Genomic DNA, 24,504 nt, shown 5'->3' on the forward strand with positions numbered 1-24,504 from the left:
AATTTTCATTCTAATCTTATTAATTTTAATCACTTTTATACAGATGCTTTACAGTGTAACTTATAACTGAAAGTGTTATCATGTTTCACTGCTTAAGTACTGAAATAAGTCCAACACAAATGTCAGATTTTCTGAGCCGATTTTTATGTCTGATTTCTACGTTGTATAATATCAAAAGCTGATGGTGAATATTAGTCACAATGTGTATTTTGAAATTTATTTGCTCTGATAACAATATAATGGACCATTTCAGTGTTTAAACTGTACCTCCCAAACCTTTGACATGTTGTCAATAAATAATGAATTTGTTGCTTAACTCATTTTAAACAATCATTGTCAAGTGAACTATTGGAAAAAAAAAAAAAAAAAAACAAGCCGTATTTTTAAGTTACCAGGAATCCAATTGTATATTTTTGGAATGTCAAATATAAATATCCTAGTATAAAACAACAAATAAATACATCTAAGAAGTTTTCACTTCTAAGATACGTAGCTGAAGTGGTCGAAATATTTACTATCGTTAAAAAAGTGTAGAAAATTTGATCCCACAGAAGGAATAAGGGCTACAGATTAGTCGCAATGAAAGGACTGAGTTGCAAGGTGAAGATGGATGACAAACGATGACCAAGATGCCCCGAGATGCTGGAAAGTCAGTTACGTATATAAATTACTGGACATGAATGCGTTACGAAATATTGTAATGTGTCTTGTTCCGGTTCTGCATGCTACATGTAACAAATGTTAGGATGCGAAAAAAAACTCGTAAACAGGTCTTTGAACTACAAGAGTGATGTGGACTGATGCAAAGTTGACCTCTGTTCATTTCCAATGCAGGAATTTACAGTTTGTGAGAGGACTGTCAATTTTCGTAACAGCGTTTGCAAAAAGCTCCGTGTTAATTAAAAAGTGTTTTCTATACACTTTAGTCGACATAACTGCAGTGCGGCGAATAAATAAACCCAAGCACATGGGGATATGAAAGCTAGCATAGAATGGCCAATATGCTTTCCTAACACATACAACTACATTTAAGCAAAGTGTGTCAAAAAGTCCTATTCTACTTTATGTGCAATGTGAGCATTCGTCTATGTACAATTAGAAATATTTCACTTTCTATGGACTGTGGAAGCATTTCCCCCAGACCTCCATCTAAAACGCACACCCCAGCATATCACATTTATGTGGCTATTGTTGTGTTTTGTTTTACAAATATTCATGACATACTATTTACAAACGATTCATGCTTCACAAATAGGTTTATGTCATTGATTGTTGTAAGGTCTCTTTGCCAATATAAAAACCAAAATAAAAACATCTCAATATCTGTGTTTAGTTACCTTTTTTCCAGTAGTAAAAATGTATGTTTTTCTCGTGTTTCACTGCCATAGTGCTGAAGTGAGGATTTTCAAGTCCTGATTGACCCAAACCACTGCAGACAGATAGCAGATTAAGTTCCTCTACACCAACTGAAGCTGCAGTTTTTTTGGGTATAGGAACATCAATATTTTTGTTTGATTATCTTCTTGGGCTGCCCACCAAAAAACCAATGTAGAAACCAAATTTGTAATTGTGCGCATCATGTCCAGGAAGAAGAAGGTCCTAGAAAAGTTCCTGGTACATTATCAACAACTCTGAAGGCAAATCGCATAAACTGGCGATGTTTACTATTCTGACGTGAACCTGTTCCATTCTAACATTTGTTGTGCTCTTTTGCTCTTGCCCCTTTTCAGTTCACCATTGCTCTAAGTGAAGGTCCATGGCTGAGTTCAAGTTGATGTCTGTAACATCAAGAAACTCTGTGTTGAAGATACTGGGTCCGGCCGGAGGGATGGTGTTGAAGCCGGTCGCCGAACTCGGTGGCGTGAGATCCAGCCACTCCATCGTTTCCCAGGGAGACTCCGAGAAGGACATGCTGATCCCCTGAGCCTCTGCTGCAGGCGAAACCCTGGCATCCATTGGGGACAGAGGCGTCTCCATCATGTCCCGGTTCGTGAGCAGCTTCTCGGGGTGGGTGCCCATGAAGCTCTCCCCAGTGTCCTCCAGCTGCCCCTCTCCAGCACCCATCTTGAGAAGCACCACGTCGCCCGCTCTCCCCATGGGGCTGTTCAGCAAGGCCTCCAAGTGGCCGTCACCATTGCTGCTGGGATGTTCGAAGGGGATCTGGGCTGGGGACAGGTGCTCGTAGTGCCTGTGGAATTTGGGCACAGGTACGCTGGAGCTTCCGGAAGACACTGTAATGTGAGGCACAGCTTTTGTTACACACGGCCTGTCTTCTTTGGCGTTAGCTGGCATTTCTTGAAAGAAAGGGAGGGAAACATCACAGCAAAAGATGTGATTGAATATCCTGAACGGAGCAAAATCTGAACACGCTTGCTAAACAGTAACAATTTATAAAATACCTTTTTGTTGAAATGTTTTCAGTTCAAAAAGTGCAAATTTAGCTATAACACAAATCTGGCAGCATCTATTACATAATGTTCTTAAAAGGAGTGGAAATTAAATAATGACTGCTACATAACGATCTGTTTAGACAGTTTGTCTGATAATTTGACCTGTACACAAATTCATCCAACAAAGTGGAACTTATTGCACACAGTAAGTGTAATATTATGGAAATCATACATATGCATCAGGTTACATCTGCTATTTTGAGTCTTTTAGGCTTCCAGTTGCTTGCAGACACATTAATACAGTGTTTCGAAAGTAATATTCCTCACCTCCGCTTTCAATAAGTACATCAAGAAGTTCATCCATTTGCTGGCTTCGGGTCATTTGCTGGAATCAGAATAGTTTATTGAGAAAACCTGCCAAATTTCACCCTTAGCAACTTTTTTTTTTTTTAGGCATAATTTCATGGCTCATATTGATAATGTTTATTGAAGTTTTATTTATGCTAATAATGCTTTTAAAGAATCTGCAGACTAGGTTTGTTTAATATATCTAATTTAAAACATATTCATATTGTACGTGCAACATAAAACATCTGTCAGTTTAAAAATCATGATTTGTATTCACTAAAAATCTTCATTTTGTACATTTAATATAAATATGACACATACGTTTAATAATATTCACATTCTAGATCATTTCATGCTTTTATCAGCAAAATATGTCTGCTTTTTTACTGTTTCAGTTTTCATCACACATTTTTCCATGTCAAAAGTTGTTGAAAACATGACCACAATGACTCATTGTCAGAACTGTTAGAAAAACAGAACTCCCATAAGGGTTTAATTTACTCAGCTCCTTAATAGTATACTGCACATGACTGCAGTGTTATGCATCTCATTTATCAGAACTTTTTTTTTTTTTTTTTTACTGTACTAGTTTCATCGTATTTCACAGCTCTTAAGGCGAACACAGCGGCTTTGCTGAATGGAGAGTGTGTGAAACAGATAAGCAGAAAGGGAACGCAATGCAAGTGAGAGCCAGAAAAAAGGCTTGCGACGCGAAAGGCGAAACGAGGTAAAGGTTAAAAAAAGACCAGCCACTAGCAACAGGACGCAGAGGAAGAAATTTATATCTTACGTTTCTAATTTGAGTTTTTCTTGCATTTATTTTTACCTGCTTTACTGCATCTTCATAGCAGGGGGGCTGCTTTACCTTTGATGCAGCAGAATCTGAGCTGCAGAGAGCAGCAGGGGAGATGGGGCGCTTTTGTTCCCCGTGCCTGGGAGAGTGTAATATTGCCATCTACATGAAAAAATAGGTCAAAAGTCATACTTGGGACCAAAAGGATCAGAATGGATCTGAATATGTCAGTTGAAGTCTGGTGCCGTTTCACGTCTTGCTTCATATTTAGCCTAAACAGTTGTGCTGCTATTCTTCACAGAACTCGCCCTGACTTTTTTTCCTATTTATTAATCAGATTTAAAGTAATCCTGAATATTTACATTCTGGATTCTCTGAAACCAGGAATGGCAGCATAATGAGAGAGAGAATAGGACAAGAAGGTGGATTAATCAAAAATGAATGTGCACGTAGAGGTGAAGTCCTCTCCCGAAAGATCAGCACACTGTTACACTTCGTGTGCCTAACAGCTACCGAAGGCTTAGTAAAAGGGGCGACAAATTAAAAGAAAGCAGGAAACAGTTAAGGAAGGTGACGGAAGTTTCTAAGCTTTTCCTTGACGCATGATTTTGGACGAAGACAGATTTTAAGCAACTCAAATATCAGCGGCTGTACTGCGTTTCCACTGTTGCTAGCCCTCGTACCTTTTGGTGCATGTTTGGACTCTTTGCTTTGGCTTGATCCCTGGCAAAGCTGCTTTCGGTCGGATTTGAGAACACTGGCTGTAGGCTCCTCTGGTCTGAAGAGTAAGAGCAGCTCACCGGTTGGCCAACATTCTTCTGTGGGATCTTCAGATGACACGTTTTTTTTTTTTTTTTTTTTTTTTTTTTTTCAGTTTAATTTATTACAGTTTCAAATAAAAGCAACAGTAAATCCTCAGGAAGACATGCTTTTTTCCACTAAGTTAGTAAGTTCAAAAATTAGTCAAAGTCAAATTAGCAGCTTTGCCAAAAAAAACGGTTGATTTTTTACAGAATTGGCCATAAACAAAAGTACAGGCTGCATAACATTCAGATATATACTCATGAATGTAATAATATTTGACTGATATGACTAATCCACATCCAAATTTTAATGCTTCGGTGAGCACAGAAGTTGGTGGTGCTGTACCTGGGCGGTGCGAGGCCTGCTGCCGCTCTGCTGTGGAGAGTGGCTGTGGCTGCTCCCCGGCACGGTGCTGGAGGACACCGGCAGCAGGTAGGGGCTGTTTGGAGACGAGGGAAGGCTGCTGGGCTGAGGGCTCCCCGCTGCTTTGGTTATGGGGGAGTGCTGTGGGGAGCACTGAGGGCTCAGGAAGGCAGACAGGGTTGTGGGGCTGCCCGAGCTGGGGCCGTCCAAACAGCGGGGGCCACCCAGGTTGGGGAGGACCCCTGGACTGCAATGGGCCAGGCTGTCTATGCAGCTGCCGGGAGGCCCCTGAAGCTGCTTGGAAGACAGTGGGCAACTGGAGGCCACGTGCTCCTGTTTGATGGCGACTCCAAAGAAGCGTTGCTGCTGCAGGGGTGGAGGCTGTAGGTGGAGCGGGCTCTGTGGCGGTACCCGCAGGTCATGCTGGCTGTGGGCACGCTTCCGCTTGTGCAGCTGCATCTTCAGCTCCTCTACCTGCCGCTGCTCCTGGTGCAGCTTCCAGGTGAGCTCTTCTATCACCTTCTGCTTCTCCACCAGCATCTTGTCCTTCTCTGCATCTGGCCCCTCAGCGTCTGGCGGCAGGCAGCCACCGCTTAGACTGGTCGCAGGGCCCTCCTCGGTACCAAACTGCGGAGAGGACATGGTGACATCGCTGAAGCTGTCTGGCAGGGAGCCACCAACAGAAAGGTCAGAGGAGGCTGGCGAGATGGGTGGGGTGGAGCTGGAGCTGCAGAACTGGTAGAAGCCACCATTGGAGATGGCACTGGAGGAGCTTGGAGAGTGGTAGGAAGACAAGGAGCCGGTAGGTGTTACTGGGAAGGTCACGGTGGTGATGTCACTGGAGCTTGATGGCGAGCTGGAGTTGGGGTCCTTGAAGGGCTTGAGCCTTTCTATGAGGGCTGTTTTTGTGCCAGATACAGGGAGGCCGCGTATCCTCAGCTGTTGCCTCAGCTCTGAAACCTTTCGGCAACAAGGAGGAGGAAAGATCTTCAGTCTTTCAGTGAAAACAAGTTAGTTTTTATCCAACCAAACCTTTAATAAGTGCATTGATTTAATTTTTATTCTGCAATACAGCCATCATGGGCACTATGCTCAGTAGCTGTATTACAGTATTTATGAGAATAAAACTTTGCAACTTTTGGCTTATATCAAAAGAACAAAATTTAAAGGTTCAGATATCCATAGTATAGCTCTTATGAAAATCCCTATTCCACAGGCTGCCAAACTGAATATCAGTCAGAATATGATATACAATATATAATACTAATTATTCATCTAATTTATTTAGTGAAAGTTTAAAAAGTTATAAGTTTGCTCCGTGGACTTTAAAGTACATGCTGAAAGTGTAACTATAAAGCAATCCCTGTCGGCAAGCACAGATTTTGATACAAGTAGGATCTTCCAACCTGTTGCCTTAAAAGCCTTTATTACTTGACACAAAGAAGTTTTCCACTAAAAAGCATACTTTAAGGTCATCCAGATTTGAAGGGAGGGGCCCAGGTTTTACAGCTGAAATGCTGCTTTGTGCAGAATAAGTGGTCTTTGCTGGCGATGGGGAGCTGTTTGATGCAGTGCTCGCAGGAACGTTTGAATTTCTGGGAAGCTGTTCATTAGACTGTCTGGAATAAAAAAACAAAAACAAATGCTCATAATGTTTTACAGAACTGACAGCATGCACAATTCCCCTACTTCGGCTGTTATGGTTACTTTTCGGCTTTGACGGATGTTATTTCTATAATCAAGGCCATATGCAGTTTTTTGGTAGGAGTAGATAGTTTTGCATTACTATTTATTTTTATAAAATAGGTTTATTTATTACAAATTGGGAATGTAATCTATTTTCACTTCTTTCCATGCACAGTAACTCTTTATGCATGTTGTATCAGTGGGCAAAAGATCACACCAGTTCAGTAAAAAAGTTAAACACACACACACACTCACTTACTTTGAGAAAGTCTTTCAGATAATATAAGAATAGAAAAATTGTTTTAAGGTGTCACTACATTTTCCAGAAATACTATTTTAATAGGTGACCTTCCTTTAATCTTCCATTTGTGCAATAATGTGTAGGTACAGTAGCTTAAGAAAATGGTCCTGCACCCAAAGGTTGCCTGTCCAATTCCCAAAATGGGCCCTGCTGTTGTACCCTTGGGAAAGGTAGTTATTTAGTATGACATACAACTGTATAAATGGGTAAAACCCGAGTCAGTATGGACATACTGTAACTTCAACTAGTCTACAGATTCCACCCTGTGAAACTCGTTGTGACGATTTAAATATTCTACACTTTATTTAAATGTATTAAATTTATTTTATTTTATTAAATTTCTTTAATCTATATAAATATTCTGCATTTTCTTTTATTTCAAAATAAAAATTCCTGCCTTATCTTAGAAAACACCAATTCAAAAAAATTTTAACCATGTTCTCCAAATGAAAATTTGCTCTTGCAAAACCAGTGCTGTTTCTGCCAAAACAGGGTATGTGTGTATGCAGACCAAAACCATGTTTATGCTGTATACCAGAAAAACCACTGGCTTCAAAGATCGCATCGCAGAACCACGCCTCATCAATGTTACACCAACAAAAATACTTGCTCCAACAAACACTCAAACTGTAGATGCTGCCAAACAACAAAATATTTACTTAATAAAATGATAATTTTAAGCTTTTGAGATTAACAAATGTTTATACACAGAAGAAGACTTCATCTTGTATGTCATGCAGTTACCTTTTTGTTTTATTACCTCAAGAACCCAAGATAAATAATGTCATGGTTTTTGACTCCATGGAAAGTGCCACAGTAGTGCAGACGTGTACTCAAGGTTTACCTAAATAAAAACAACACCAGAGATCCCCATCCGTGCTCCTCAAGGGCCTCAGGTTGGACTGGTGTTCACTCAACCTCAGCTTTTCATTGCTTTCATGAAGTAGATACCTGGATTGTAAGTTACCTCACCTGGTGCTTCGAGTGTGAAAAAACATATATTCACTAAAATGTGTTGGAAGTAATACAGTGGCGTAATGCGTAACACCTGTGCATTGCAGTTCTGTGCGTTCAGGTGTAGGTTTAAATCTAGTTCAAGATGTGTGGAGTTTGCATGATCTCCCTGTGTTCCTCCTCCAAAGACATGTGTGGAAGAAGACAATTGTAAACCAGTTGTCTTTCTTACCATGAAAACAATGCAAGTTGTCAGTGTGAATTGAATTTGATGCAATGGCTCTTACCCTACACTTTAAAATGTATTGACCTTGAGGAGAAGGCTTTGAAGTTAACCACTGGTCACCACTTTTCTACAGCAAAATGTAAGAAGTCATTGACAAGATTTCAGGATCACTTTACAACCCTCGGTGAGAAGAGATCTGACACATTACTACTGGCAGTGTCGCTCACTTGAGCGGTGGTGGGTGCAGTGGCTGGAAGCTGAAGTTCTGTGGCCGCTGCTGGGAGTGCTGGTGCTGGTGCTGCTTCTGCTGGCTGAGGATCTGCAGCTGCAGAAAGAGCTGTTGCTGCTGCAGAAGTCGCGCGTAGGCTGAGTCCATCGGGGGAGGGGACTTCTCCACCTTCTGGTCTGGTGGAATGTACTGGTGGTACTTCAGCTTCTTCACCTTGGGCTTGGTGTCCTTTGGCTTTTTGTGCCGGTTTTTATCCGATGTTTTTGACTAAGCCCAGAAATCAGTTATTACATTAAGCAAATTAAAGCACATATGCAGACAAAAAATACAGGTATTTTCCTTTTAAAGAATCTGTAACAGTATTGCTGTCCTCACAAAACCTCCTTTATTAATCACACTTAAATTCCTTCAGTGCAGTACTGCCATCACTCACCTTGATGATTGTTGGAACAGCTGTGGGTGGGGTTAGCTCGTTGCTGTTCATCATAGGCAGGCTATCTTCTTGGCTTGTTTGAGTGCTAGGGGAGCCAATACGTCCATTATGATCCCTGTTCTGAGATCCCTAAAATTAAAACAAAAAAAAAAAAAAAAAGAAACAAAGAAAGATCTGTCTTTGGAAAAGTATACATTCAAAAAGATTTGAATGCGCAATGCTTCTTTTGGGTGTTCATTGTATCACAATCCAGCTCTTTTACACTGCTGCATCTTGTAGACCATTTAAGAAGAAGAAAAAATGGTGAGGGTTGGCACCTAAAGCAGTATTATCCTGTAGTGAAACATTGCTGGGGATGAAGCACAAAAAAAAAAAAGAAAAATGTATGAGAATTAAATGAAAGAGATCATCCACAGCAGACATCAAAGCCGTTGATAAAATGTTGGGATGTGAACCTTCCGCGCTTGTTTTAACTGAGGCCAGACGCACAAGGAAATGGAAGACTTAAAATCCAGTTTTCAGCCTTAGCTGTGCCTGGGTGTTTGTAATGATGTTTCCTAGTTGGTACTGACAGAGGAGGCAAGGTGGCACGTGTGACCGCTTCCTCCCTCGCTTTCTCCCCTCTGACACGTGATGCCAATAATATCTTAATGGTCCCGTGCCGCAGCCTTCGCTCAACAGACAATGGTGCGGAATGCTGAGAGCCGTGGTGGAAAATCAAAGAGCCCCATACCAAGACCGCTCTGTAACCGGGGTGCTGGTATGCACGACTTGGCCTGAGCCAAAGATCTGTCGCGCTCAAGTTAAAGGTTCATCCAGAGCAGGACGTGTTTCTCCTCCAACTGACTACATGTTCAGGTTATATTTTAAAACAAGAGTTAGGAAAATGTAACTTGGGGAAACTCCCCTAAAACATTTTCTTTTCTCAAATTCACAAAAAATAACAAACTCTGATGCTTCCTGTCAAAAGAATATTCTAACGTTTCATGTGTTTAGTTCAACTTAGCATGCGATGGCAAATGCAAAAAAAAAAAAAAAAAATGTGAGAATTAGTTGATTTTTTTCTCTAGCAATTGTTATTGCTAATAATTTGTCTTTTTAATTGAATTCCAAGCTGAAGCATCCGAACAGATGTCACCATTATTCTTCATTCAAAATACAAATTGCATATGCTGCTCTATTGACTCCTTATTTTCAGAGCTCTTATTATTGTGACAAATAGTATGTGTAAAGATTTTGAAGCTAGCTTGTGCCTTCATTGTAGCACAGTCTAAATAGACTGCAGTATTAGGAAAAGAAAAAAAAAAAAAACACAGCAAGCTAGATTAAACACCAATAGGGCGCTCTGGACCTACTGACTTAGACTACATAGAGAGGGCTCTGTGCATTGTTCTACGCATCCCTTTCAGGATCGCCCATGAAGGCGCCTCTTGTAAACACACTCTCATTCATCTCAGCTGCATTGCACTAAGGCTTTGCCGAGTGTCACGTGTGCCCGTTGTCCTCCCTCACCTGTCTTGTGGCGCCAAGGGCCGGAGAGGAGGAGTTGCTGCTCTTGGCTTCGGATGAGGAGCATGCGGAGCTCGGGGACTCGTTGCTGTGTGGCTGCTCGGGGGAGAGACTGTCGCTGCTGCTGTCCTCCTCAAACGCGTAGGAGTCCTCCTGTTTGAGGAACTTGCCATGGTTCACTACGGAGACAGAGCAAAAGTGCGACTGTAATGAGTCAGCCATGGAAAAAGTTCACAAAAAATAAAAAACAAACTCGTTCTCACACATACTGTACAATAAAGTTTAGCGCCGGTGCAAGGCAAGCTGATTGTTTGTTTCTGACACCAAGTACAACAGCACTTCCCCTGGAGGTGCAGGGAGAAATCAGGAGAAGACTGACAGCAGCTCTCCATTACAGAAGGGTCCTGATAAACGGAGTACTGATATGCAGTGCTATGAACACCACTCAGCTTTAGGGTTACTTTGGGGGCAGTGGGCGGAGACATTTGTTTTATATCTGGGCGAGTGGCTTGTCAAGCCGAGTCCCTGGTTTTAATCATGACAGCCCCAGACCTTCATAGCTCTGGCACATGGCGAAGCCGCTGTTACGCTCAGAGTAGAGCGAGAGAAGGGGCATTGATCCCTCCACCTGTTGATTCTGCACAAACTCACATATTGTACAAGAGCCTTGGGTTCCCCTGACCGCAGCTCGTCCAGTTTTGTCAGTTTAAAGCCTTTTAGAGGAGCTTTCCCCTCTGGGACACATGGAGACAGGAAGTAAAATAAGACAGGAAATGAAAGCTGCCTATACCATAGTATAATACTAAGGCTACATTTTTGAAGGCTTGACTAAGATTAATGCTACCCAAAGAGTTAACCCACAGACTCCTGGCACCAATGGAGACTCACTGAGATGACCGAGGGGAAAGGCAGCAAACGCACTGCAAGACACCTTTGTAGGTGGTTCAGTGGAAACGCATAAATCATGCAAAGTCAAAACACACACAGAGAGGCAGAAACACTCAATTGATCTAGAAAAAGAGGGGTTGATCTAAATACAGCTGATGTTTATCTCCATAAAACATGCTTTTATACAAAGGTCATGTAAACTAACATTGGTCACCTTTAGCTGAGCTTACGTAAGATGTGCGCAGTGTTTCAACAACTGCAGTAGTAAACACTGGATGTCTGCATGGAGTTTAGACAAAATCAAAGAATGAATTAAGAGTAACCACAGGGGTTAGATGTTTGGGATAAGCAAGAAACAATTTGGAGGAGCATGTAAAAATATACAACAGAACAATATACCTTAGTCAGGGGCTCTCATGGCGAGGAGTCTTTTTGTGGAAGTCTTGAAATGGTTTCTTTTTTATTAACTCGAGTTAAAATGCGTAGCACTTCCTCACTGGGTTCTCGTTTTCATGTCGACACGTGTATGCAGTTTCACGCTATTAATACTGTGATGTAATATATAAGGGTATTTATATAAACTTAAAAGTTGAATTATATTAAAATATTTATTCCGTAAGCTTAAAGTATAAACACATCTAGCGTAAATGTGTATATTTCTATTGTAAATTCTGTTTTCCTTTTAAAATGAGCACAAATAACATCTGACTGCGGTTGTTTAATCTCACATTATGAATTGAAATTCAGTGAAGATATTTTTAGTCCTAAAGCAGAGCAGAAAAGGCTATTTTTCTTGCCAATTCAATCAATCGGAAGATTTTTAAAAATCCCAGGCATCCCAAGTTTTATTTAAATGATAAAAAGAAACAGGATGCAAACACTGAAGAAGCACTTGTGAACATCATCCCGGCTTCAGTGGTACACACTGCAATGATGAAACTGCAAACAAGCAGAGTGCCGTAAAACCAGTTCATGTGCAGGGAGAGTTAGAGCTGAAACAGATGTTTGCATCGTGTAAATCCACAGCTCAGCAACATGGGCTGAATTTCAGCGAGGGTGCAGAGTTCATGCAACAATTACTTAGAGCCATATGGTGAAAAAAAATGCACACCCTGTGAGGCTTTCAGGCAGACAGAAAAGAACCCCATCAGAATTCAAATAATTCCTCAGTTTCTCAGATACCTTTCACTGCAGCGTCTTTGACTGCTGAATCGACCGGAATGATATTCTTTTCTACCAGCTCCAAAGGGCCTGGTCTTAGAGCAATTTTCTGATTAAGATCGCTGGCAAGCCTGGCTCGCTTCAGTTTCATCTGAGCGGCCTGTGCAGAGCCTTCGGCGCCTGAGTCTGCACAGTAAACATAATGATAAGCACCATTAATCCATGGCAATAGCGCTTGTCAGAACCACATATAGAATGCATGAAGCGAGAGATATAGAGAGTAAACAGTTTGTGTGGACTTCCTGAAGCACATCACCCTCCGCACTGACAGTCAGATGCACCTCATTTGCAGAATTACATCATATTTGCTCTAAACAGCCATGTATCATGCACTGCCAATGAATACTTCATGGAATTTATTTGAATTTCTGAGTGTTATGTGTATACATAGTAAGTACTGTCTGCCCTGGGCACTGTTACTATTACATTTAATTAAATCCTACAATTGCTAACCTATTATTTTTTCTGATATCTAAACTGACAGAAATTGTCAAGGAATTAATTTAATGGCTGATTAAAGGATCAGAGGTGATGGAAACTAAAGAATTAATACCAGCAATGAAATTAAAACGCATTATATGGTATTGGGGTGTGTGTTGAAGAGATGTAAAACTGTAATGAATTCAAGGCTTCATGATTAGTTGTTTCTTACCTTGTAAAATATGCATGCTGACCAAATCTGACTTCTCTTGTCTACCCCTAATTTTATGTTTTAGGAAATCCCCAGCCTGCAAAACATAAGAATATGTGACTATACATGTTGGCCTTTATATTTTTGTTAATATGAATTTTATTTTTTAATATGTCATCTCATGATGCAGAGATTTTCTACAAATCTTATAGCAAGCAATGCATTTCATAAATAGTATGCAGTTTTTACTACAAGCTTTGTTTTAGAACTGATTAAAGAACTAGTCTAAAGATAATTCACAGTGTAGATACTGCAGATCCATTCCTAGTAAGTAAAACTTCAAACTTCCAGCTATAGAAGTTGTTTTAAACTGTGGTTTTTTTTTTTCTTTTCTTAGAGCTTGACTTTGTGCAAGGAATGTACACCTGGGGAGGAGATGGATATTTTAGAAGCTCAGTGATCAAGGGGGTCTGCACTGCTGCCAGTATCTCTGGTTTCCTCCATTAAGCCCAGTATCTTTCTGGCTGCTCTTTTCCTGTTCTGTATAACAGAAAATGACGTCTCTATTGCAACACTGAGCATCTTACCAGACTGCATTGCTCCAATGACATCTTTCAACCAAGAATGTAAATGCTGTTAATACAGTAGACACAGCAGACTTAAACAAGAAAAGGAGCTGCTTTTTCTTAAAAACAGGCATTTGTTAAATAGTTGACTCTAGAAAACATATACTTTCATAATGACCTCCATAATAAACGCCTCAGTGCCTTAGGCTTTGGAAGCCATAATTCATTGTTTATCACTTTTTGCGCAGAAGACCAGAGATTCTTAATTACTGTTTTATCACTGCTTTATCACTTGCAGGTCCTTTGACTTGCTCATGTATCATAGAGCCTGTAACTTTATGCAACATCAGATCATTGAGCTCTCCTAATAAAGATAAAGGGCCTTGATTATAAATAAACAAGTTCCAGTTACAGCACCAAATAAATATTTATGCTGATATGCATGGAAATTTACAGGTAATACTTGAGTTAAGGCATATGCCACTTACAATGACCCATACTTTTGAACGCCGTCCCATCATCCTTATAATGTTACATTTGGTCGTAACAGCAACCGCTCTATCTGCTGCAAGATAACATTGGCTGGCTGTGCTGTGCAAGGCAATGAATTTCTTGTTCAAACAGCATGTTTATTAGTGATTGCACTGTTTTTACAAAAGCATTATTTTATTCACAGAATGTTTAATTTGTGATTCCATTGAAGATATCATTTTTATGATGACTAGCAAGTGAAAATATCAGTATTCTCACTGTGCAGAAAAGAAAAACTGAAAGAAAACAGTTTTAGAAATGTATATATGTATTATATATCTTAATGATTAATATAATAAATTACAATGGGGTTTGTAACCTAAGGCAAAATTGACTTACAAAACTGAACCGTCATAAGTTGAGGACTACATGTGTGTGAAGACATTGCTCATGAAAAACCACTGATATTGGAGACAATGATAGTTTCATGTACAAAATACTATGGAGACTGAACTCTGTTTATTCATTTACTTCTGCATGATTATTTTTCTTTCACTTTGCACACAAACTGACAGGACTTCTACTGGTCTGTAATGTCTTCTACAGCATTTTTGCTAAGTTATGGGGCACCTGCATTTGTTGTGAAATTCTGCTGAATCTATGAAATCTGCTTGATACCTTGGACCTTTCAGAGCCTTTCCTCTGTTCATGGAATGCAGCTGGACTCTTTAATGCTGAGAAAAGAAACAAGAGAATCGATCTGATTACAAGACTCAATGTAGGAAAAAAGTTTGTTTGGTTAAATAAATCGTAAATCCAAAAATATACATGTCAGCTTTAGCCTACCTGATATGGTTTAGATTGCATAGTGTTATTGAAATAATTTTCTTCTGAATAATTTATTGTGGCATAAAAGATCAATACCTGTTAATATGTTTTTTCAGTCCTCTTCATAATTTCCTATCTTTACAGTAAAATGTCAGGTAAAGACAAAACTTGATTTAAAAAAAAAAAAAAATCATATTTAAAACAGTCAACAAATGACATTGTTGACTTCAGCCCAAAGTAATGACAAGAGCACTGTAACATTTGAGTAAATTAGAAGCAGATAGCTAGTGCATTGTCACCCTATACCTCAAAATACATATCTGAGATGCCAGATTTACGCTTTATGAACAGATGCAAAGACTTTTAATAATTGTTTCCTCAGTTTCTAATAATGCCTGGAGACTTAAATGATGAAGATAGTTACTCTACCAACAGTTAGAGGAGCTGAGATAAAAAATAAACAGAACCACAAAAAAGCATGTTACCAAAGTATTAAATATTTACACACAGTGACCATTTGACAGAGTACAAACATTTGCTCCTATTTCACAATCATATAAAAAAACAGATTAAAACTAGATTAAAATTTTAGATGGTCACTAACTTGACAAATGAATTCATTTGCTATCTATGTAACGTGAAACAAAAATATAGTCTATTGATTGTGACCTTAAGCCCCTGAGCAAAAAGCTCATGGACTTATTATGCCATCTATTCACTGTATGATGTAATTTTGCCAGCGTTCTAAAATTTAGTCATAAATTAAAATCAGATTAAATAATTAAAAGCAATGGTAAATGCAGATTGTTTCGACACAATTCAGATCAAGTTATTTTTATCTAAATTCACACAACTTGAAAACACTCGAATGTCCCTCCACAAGGAAAGGTAGAAGGTTTATTTACATTGCCATTCAATGACATTCACTTTAAGAGACGTCTTTATATTACTCAATATATTCCACAAGACCTCACAGACAACGGGGAAAGAAAGCACTGCAGGCTCAGAGGGCTGATTTATTCTTCAAGAGAGATCCCCTAACTGCAAGAGACCCACCAGGACCCAAGAACAAGCCACACACACGCCAGGCCGTCCGTCCGTCCTCCAGCTCCTCCCAGGCCACAGTCCAAACAACGCTGAGAGGACTGACTACATGTTAAAGAGCCTAATAAACACCAGATGTTCCTGGCAGAAATGTATACACAGACTATACACACTGACCATCTTCCAAAACAGACAAAAAAAGATTGAAATATCAAGTCCATAAAAGATTAACATAAAATCTCACCCAATAATAAAAGTTCTCCAAGCAGCCTGCAGAGCTGCTTAAGATCATAGCGTATTATATAGGATTATCCCAAAATGTGCAGTTTATTATTATCATCACTGTTATATAATTGGGTGCCTTTGTGCTAGCTTGAGGCTTGTTTACATTACGATGAAATGGCTAAAACATATCTTGCAATACAATTTATATGAAAAGAATGTCATAAAAATTTTATCTATGTATACAAAAATTATACACAGGCTGTGGAAAAAGCCCAAAGTGTCTTAGCAACTGCAGAATTAAATATTATCACGTTAACCGTACTTAATGTTTTGTGTTTGGAAAAAGTCCTTGTGTTTCTAAGCCATATGAAAGAAGCAGCACCCAGTAAATCTTCAAAAAGCTTTCTATCTGCCTCAACAGCCTCTTGCCTACAATCAGGAGATAAACTATCAACCTGAAGTCATTTTAAAAGGGCCTCTGTCGGGCCAATAGCATTTTTGGTCGGCTTTATCTGTGTCCGACTCGAAAAATTGATAGGGCTAGCTTCTGAACGCCTTTCCCCTTCATGTTTAACCTCGTTTACAGAACCTTAATGTTTCTGTTGGTGCCATTTTGGACAGTAAAAAAACAAAAGACTACCTTTTTACCCGCAGGATCTGTAGAAATTACTAATTGGGAGAAATAAATAAATATATACATGTACAGCTCTGTGACTCTTGTAAAGCCCTTGTAATTCTGGAAATTTAGAGACAAAAATGTAACTTTGCTATCCCACTATAGCATTAAAGAGGCAAAATATTTAGTGAATTTTAGAACCCATGACTCAAAATGGAAACTCATTTCTATGTGGCAGCCTTGCAACACATAACAATCTTGCATATCTCAAAGCAACCACTCCTTGAAGCCACATTCTCTTCTAACACAGACTATAGATAAAAGTACGTATATTGAATCTGGAAGCTTTATGCTTTTAAATTTTCCTTTGGAAAACTGCCCAGTTTGCTTGTCTGCCTTGAGACTGAGAAACTTGATGTTCTCTCCACTGTGTCCCAGTACTCCACCTGATTTCCAGTTTTATCAAGGAGGATTCTCAGCGCACACCTTTGCACACTTCAAAGTGTCTTGTGAACATTTATTTTGCTCTTTATTTTGTATATTTAGTTTTTTATAAGGACCAATGTTATTTTTCTCACTTCTTCCATGTGGAGAGGCAAAAGCGTTTGTATAAATGGTTTTCCTCATAATATTAATTATTATTGTAACAACCAAAGGGTGAACAATGTGATATTTATAGTTGCAGCCTATTGCAATTTAGACAGATGCTATTCATGTAAATCAAGCTGAGTGGGAGAGGGCCAAATAGTTGCTGAAGCACATGAGCATTCCACCAAGGTCACATCCTGGCATGGCTGCTACCAGGGACGTATAGCACACTTGTTCTTCATGCCGGTGACGTGAAACCTCCAGTTAGAGATTAAGTCAAACTGAGGCTCTGGTTTAGTGAGGTAAGTCCATTTAGCTATCGCACACTACGTTATTGTGGATTGGTCTAGACTTTCTGTTCTGCCCTTTCGGTGCGGGCCGTCTCCCCAGAGTGCAGTGTGCTCATATGAACCAGAGTTGGTCTCATGGTGGAGGTAAAAAATGCATATATTACTCACGAGGCATGATGCCCTGGCCTGCGAGCTGTTCTCGTGTCCTCCTCTGCTGGAGTCGTAACTGCAGGACTGGGCAGGGGAGGGAAAGGGAAGGTTGGAGACAGACTGGTTGATTCAATCTATGCATTAACCTACGAATATCTTAAGTGTTTATTTACATTATCAAGTCCTTTTTCTTTGAAGACCAGCTCCTGTGATTATAACTCCATTATGTTGATGCATGAATCGAAACAATTCATACCTAACTTCCAGTTTTATTATATTTTATGAATGCCTTGATGCTAGATATTTAGTTATTTGTAGATCTGAATGTTGTAAGACTTGGCAGCAGTAGCATATCTTGTGTTTTGCTTTTCTGGAGGAAAGGACTTGGAAGAAAGGATTATTTGGTTGACTAAAACATATGAGATTGGAGTTTCAGTATTGTCTACTTGTCAGCTATATTTATTGTACTAAGGTGAATATTATTTAGCTGGCTGATGATAGATAGCTTGCTGACTATGCTTTGGTATAGTTTTCATAACACAAGCATGTTTTATCTGCATATCATATATTGGAGAAAGTCCGACTTGAAAGTTATACTACACAAAGTTTATTAGCTAGAAAGAAAAATTCTGATCAAGGCAATGTACTCAGATACTGTCCCATCCAGGGTGTACCCCCCATTCAGCCTTGTCCCCAATGCTTCTGGTAAAGGCTCAGATTCACTGTGACCCTGCTCTAGACAAGCGGTTATTGACATTGTATTGATGGACAGATGGATAGATGTGGTCAAATAGTCACAGTGGCAAAATATATAAACAATAATGAGTGTTGGAGGGGGGTGCGGTGGCGCAGTGGGTTGAGCCACAGTCCTGCTCTCCAGTGGGTCTGGGGTTCGAGTCCCGCTTGGGGTGCCTTGCGACGGACTGGCGTCCCGTCCTGGGTGTGTCCCCTTCCCCCTCCGGCCTTACGCCCTGTGTTGCCGGGTAGGCTCCGGTTCCCCGTGACCCCGTATGGGACGAGCGGTTCTGAAAATGTGTGTGTGTAATGAGTGTTGGTTCAGAACTATATAAGTTGAAGAAAGAGAGGAAAAATTTAGATATGCATTTTCCAGAATGAACAAAGGATAGTTAAAAGTACAATAGTTTGTGAAAATTCCGTAACATATTTAGCGTGGATGATTTTTAATCAAAGTGCACTGTATCTATACTCTAGCCTACATATTTTAGTAAAATTAGTATTTCGTTTATTATTGGCATGCTGCATTCTTCCATAACGTGGAGGTCAGACATCCTGAATGAATATCCTTTCTTCAGTTTTCTCACAGACAAGACAGAGTGGCAAACCATCTGATATATTGGCAAGTTACAAGTTAATGAACAGAATTTCTAACTGTAAGTAAACACACATGACCCTGGTATTTAACAAGGTATGGAGTTCATTCATAATAAGCTTTTGATAGGTAAATGGTACTTTATTCATATATCCAGTAATTGTACTGGCAAGCATCTTCAAATTGCTAATTTTAAAGTACAAATATCTGTACTTTACACAAATATTATGTGACTTTAATTGCAAGAGGTAGTAGCTAAAAGGCAGGAACATAATATGATGAAAGAAAGGACATTTTTCTTGGGTGGATGGAACTGGGGGTGGGGGTGGGGGGTGAATCAGTATCCTGGATATGTGCTGTGTCTGCGGGCTGCTGTCTGATTTTGGAACGCTAAATTTTTGTTTTATGATAACCTGAATCCATAATGATTCTTTTGGGAAATGCACTCACACAAAATCACGCAAAGAAAACAAAATGAAGGAAAAATATGTGGTAATCTGACAAATATTTCTTAAAACAGGATGTACAGCTATGATAAACACAACTCCTGCCCTTTAAACAAATCTCTCGGCAGTGTGTGGTCTATGGGTGTGGAGGCCTGTAAGGTGGTTAGTTACTCCAACGCAGGACCAAATGAACCACTGCACATGTGCTGTGCCCCCTGCTCAACTTTTAACATATTTTTAAACTTTTACATACCCTAGTTCTCTACTGGTACCTGTGCAAATCACATGAAAATCTATTAGATTTGCTTTTGCAATTGTGGTACATTAATGAAAATCTATCCTATACGCTGACCCTGTGGGCCTTCTGAACTGGGTAACTGGGTAACTTCATTTGTTCCTCTATTGATTTGGAATAAGAAGCTATCACACAACCTCCAGAAGAAATGCCTAGAATCTAAAAAAAATACAGGACAATTGGCATCATTTCAACTCCAGCAAAACATAATGAAGCAACCAAAGAACATGGAATTTTTAAAGCAATGCCAAAAGGGATTTCTTGACATGACATTGACACCATATTACCAACACTGAGCGAGGAAGGTCTTAGATTTTATAGAAAAGTTACCATGCACAGGACATCTGTTGCTGCTTACAGCATGCAGATGGAGCAACCTTTAACCTCAGCACATCTGGTATAAAGTGGCACCACTGTGGGAAAACATGAGGGCACAGGAACTAACTGGGTATTGACCTTGGCAATCATACGAGGCTGTAGAGAGCTTGGGAATAGCTGGAGAATGCACTGGTGAAACAGAAATGGAGCAGCCCTTTCTCTACTACACAGACATTCTCCTAACAACAAACATGCTGTCAACAAATGTTACCTGTTTAGAAATAATAAACTGAACACTTGCAACGCTGATGACCTTACTCTGTACTCGTGCCACGCGACTCTAAATGGAACACATGCTTTGATTTGAAAGCATATTAAGTTGCAAGAAAGCAATCCTTTGCTAGTGTGTAAGTGTACATTTCAGGTTCTTGCAGGTTTTGATTGCAATTGTCCCTGGATGCTGGCACAGGGGAAACATTCCTCCAAGGCTTCAGTACACACGCAAACTCTTAAAGTTGCAAGACCATGCGTTTACATTTAGTCCTTCAGCTGACGCTTTTTCCAAAGCGACTTACAGTGTTAAGCTCCCTACGGTTATTTATCCATTTTTACAGCTGAATAATTTTACTTTAGGGTATGTACCTAGCACAAGTGTAGTACAGCGGTTGGTGAGATTCGAACCAGGGGCCCTCGAATCTGAAGGGAAAAGCTCTATGTTGGTAAAGTCCTCTTTAACATGCAATTCACTGTCCAGACATAAATGGAGTTAAATGTTCAATAACTAAAAGTCAAAATTATGAATAGTTCTGAATGCGTTAAAGACATAGCAAAACATCAAAGATGAGGGGTTCAGGCACTAAACTAAACTTTGTTAGCGGAAGGAGATAAAGAGTACTGAGTCACTTTCCTTGTTATTGCAATCAGCACAAAAAAATAGGACAGATTAGTTAAATAACTAAATACACTGATATTTTAATTTCATCTAAAGTATCATCATCTTTCTGCAGTGCATGTCTGCCAATACACTTGATGTGTGAAGCAAAGAAAACCTGTAGCAGATTTATGGTTGGGAAGTAATGACACTGCCCTCGTCAGGTGCCACACTTTCTACATAACATGTTGGAATCTGTGATTACGTGAAGGTTTCCATACATGTGTCACACATTACCCTAGGCATTCATGAAATGGAATGGGCGACTGAGGGCCTCATAGCTTCCAGTGAGCCACATGTGTTGTAAGTGAATTAAATGGGAAGACTGAGGGATGTAGAGGCAAACTAAGCAGTGCCTAAAGCTCTTCATATACACAAACCAGTGTATATGCAGTACTGCTAACACCCAGCAATGTTTACATAATGGTATAACTTGAGCTTATATGTTTTCCTTTCATGTTTCATAAGGTGCTGGAAGTCAGACAGAATGTGAACTCATAACACATTTTCATAAATGCGAAAAAAGAGAGTAATACAGAGCTGAAAATAAAACGCATACCGTGATTTACATCTCATTTTTTGAACGCATATACTGCTTTGAAAACCTACTCCATGCAGTACTATTAAAATCAATTTGCAGGGCTGATCTATGAGTTTAGCCTATGCTCTCAAAGAAAATCAGTGGTTATGCAGCTTTTCTGTCAAAGTTAGTTCCAGGCATACATAAAAACGGTCCACTAATCCTGACCATATGAAAATTATTGATATTGTTTGTACAGTTCAGCAAGGCAGTGAGTTCAGCAATTCCATGACACTATTTCACACCAGTCCCAGCTGTAAAACACACAGAAGCCGCACAGCTGCTTCCCAGCCCCGTTACGTAATGTACATATATCTTGTTGTCTTCACATCTCATATTGCCCAGACATGAAGCATATTTTGTTCGCCCAACATTCTCCCTGCTTGTACACTCTGATGACTCTGACAGCCTCGAGCCACTCGGTGTCTCGAACGACACCCACCAGAACCTGCTGTTCCACAAAGGACCAAATGCTTTCCCTCATTTATCTTGACATGTCCTCCTGATTGGGATCCTTGTAGCCATTAGCCCTAAAATTATCAAACAGGGGGGAAATTACACACCTCACTTCAATTAGGAAGGAATGCCACTGCGAGAAAAGCATAGAACCCACAGCTTGTGGGGTGAGTAGAGATATTTGTTGAACTGGGAAGTAAGATTGTCTCGCTTGTGGACTGTTACAGCGCTGTGACAGACACGTCCTTCTCATGTCAATATAATGGCCTTTGTTTCGCTATCAGCTAAATGCCATAATGGATATTTATGGCCCCTGAGAATATGCAGATCAAATTACACAGATGTCCCCAAATGCTGCGTGCTGCACGCAACACTTTTATGCTACCTCTGCAGAGAATAAGAAGTAATGGGCACTTGCCCGCATGGGAGAATGTGCCAGTTCAGGTCTGAAGGGAATCTGAGCAGAGATCAGTATCAAGTCCCAGTTGGAACAGCCTTTGGTTCAGACAAGTAAAGCGAACAAGTTACCTTCCAGTAAAAGAAAAGTCCTCATTGATAGAATGCACATGTGTAAACAGAGTCCTACATCTGCTGCATATTAGGAGCCAAATGTTTGTGGATAAAAACAAGCCATCTTTTAAAGGCTTTTTTTTTTTTTTGACATGCCACATTTGGCACTGCAACTTTGTAATTCTGGCTTCCTTTAACAGGGGGATAATTTACTCCAAAGTTAGTTGTTTAAGCCTGGCAAATAATTAGAAGGCAGGGATTAATTGTAAAATGTCAGTTACTGAGAAACATAATATAAATATGGATCAAACATGAAATCACATCAACCTTTTTACAGAAGTTTCATTTTAGTTCAATTTTAAACTCTCAGAATCCAGTTCTGGAACATTGTGCACATTATGAGGAAAATACCTGTAATGGACTTGAAAACCAATGTTAAATTACATTCTTCAAAATTAAAAAGGAATCCAATGACCTGTTCTGAGTCCTTCCATTTTTAGGGAGCACAACCAATTTTTCCAGTAACATTTTCTCCTGAAAGGTGGCAGTATAGGCCATGTCATATAGATCCATATAACGCTTACAATTTTGGACTGTACAGCTGGTGTACAAGAAATTGAATCAGAGTGAGAGGCTTTGCCTCAAAGGAAAAGCCCCTGAATTGCAGTGATAACCACATTCTACAGATAACACAGCAATACCAAGCAAGCCTACATAAGTTAGTGTTCAGGAGTATGACTCATAAAGGTGACTAATGAATCTTCAGGAAAAGTGAATGTTAAAGAGAACCAGGTGCAAGAAAGTGCATTCTCTCCAGAAATTACCATTCTGGTTAGTAAAATTTAAAAAAAAAGAAAAAAATATATATATACAAATCATTAAATTTTACAAAAAAATGTTGTTATTTAGTCACACATTCACAAACGTGAACTATAATTAATGACAAAAGCTGAGGTATCCTGTCACTGCCAACTACCTTGACATACTGTATATGCAAAAAGTTAATTCTTGTAAGTTTTTAACTTTTTAACTTACACAAGTGCATTCGAAAACACCACAGCATGCTGAAATAATGTTCTCACTTTAATATTTACAAATATTTTGATTCTTGAAAAGAACTGACTTCAAAAGATTAGTGAACTCAGATATAAGCCGCCTTAAAAGAGGAAGCAATACGAAAGTGGATTTTTTCACAATGTAACATTTAAAATGCACATGGTACACAGACATGGGGATGAACTCACCTGATCTGAACTTGCTTCGAATCAGTAATGAATGCTCAGACCCTAGGAGTGTCATGATGCTCTGTATAAAATTCCAATGTCACAAGAACAGCAACATAAATAACAAACAATTCTCACTTCTAAGCTGTTGCTGGCTTCAAAAAGACTGATCTAGACTAAATCTAGCAAAAAAATGACTTCCTAAAAAAACATTTAGTAAACAGGACAAAACAGTAAAAAAAAGACTGGGAAAGAGTATATCTCTTTAAAGCGCTACACTCTTAATGACTGCACATTCCCTTGGGGTCCTTGCTCTGATTTAGTCAGCTATCAAAACTTGTAAAAGGTTTTGGTCCCGTCTAGCACTGACCCTCCGCGAGACAGCGAATGATATCCCCCCTGTGCTGGGAGGGTCTACAATACAAAAAAAGCCCAACAGAACCCTCCTCCAGCTGAGAGTTTACCATCAGGGGCTGGAGACTCCCCCTGTGAAGTGCCTGTCCCGGGACAGATGCCACACAGAGATCCCAGTGAGTCCTCTGGTACCAGCACACCAGCATCTAGGCAAGTCTGAGGACTGCGAGTGCGCAGCAGTGAAAGTAAACAGTGGAAACTACCAATAAGAGAGTCAGTGCAGCGGAATCGTAAAAGAACACACACTTCACCTCAATGTATAGTACATACAATGAAAGTACATCTCATTTACGAGTGTTAAACAAAACACAGCAAAAATCTGCAAACACATACACACAAACACACTTATATATATGTAGGACAATCCATGGTATTTTATTTCAGTTACACTGAGTTTATTTTTCTATAGCACCTTTCTCAACATTTTCAAACTTGTTTATCAGAGGA

General features: G+C 39.6%; 1 protein-coding gene across 4 annotated transcripts; it reads right to left on the minus strand.

Moving 5' to 3' along the window:
* Positions 1-1,331: 1,331 nt before the first annotated feature.
* On the minus strand, positions 1,332-23,719 carry LOC114909198 (myocardin-like). Of its 4 annotated transcripts, none has more exons than XM_029246846.1 (14): positions 23,665-23,719; positions 17,573-17,638; positions 14,492-14,547; positions 12,798-12,873; positions 12,107-12,271; positions 10,040-10,215; positions 8,528-8,656; positions 8,093-8,361; positions 6,164-6,317; positions 4,681-5,658; positions 4,215-4,358; positions 3,604-3,693; positions 2,718-2,775; positions 1,332-2,294 (listed from the first exon to the last, which is right to left on the minus strand). In XM_029246846.1, the coding sequence occupies exons 1-14, from the start codon at positions 23,717-23,719 to the stop codon at positions 1,732-1,734; spliced, it is 2,979 nt and encodes a 992-aa protein (XP_029102679.1). In that variant the 3' UTR covers positions 1,332-1,731. The 4 variants fall into 4 exon arrangements, with proteins under 4 accessions (XP_029102679.1, XP_029102680.1, XP_029102678.1 ...); XM_029246847.1 differs by having other exon boundaries at positions 1,332-2,231; positions 3,565-3,693; XM_029246845.1 differs by having other exon boundaries at positions 3,565-3,693.
* Positions 23,720-24,504: the final 785 nt, after the last annotated feature.

Source organism: Scleropages formosus, chromosome 20 (assembly GCF_900964775.1).
Source record: "Scleropages formosus chromosome 20, fSclFor1.1, whole genome shotgun sequence".
In the NCBI taxonomy this organism is placed as follows: Eukaryota; Metazoa; Chordata; class Actinopteri; order Osteoglossiformes; family Osteoglossidae; genus Scleropages; species Scleropages formosus.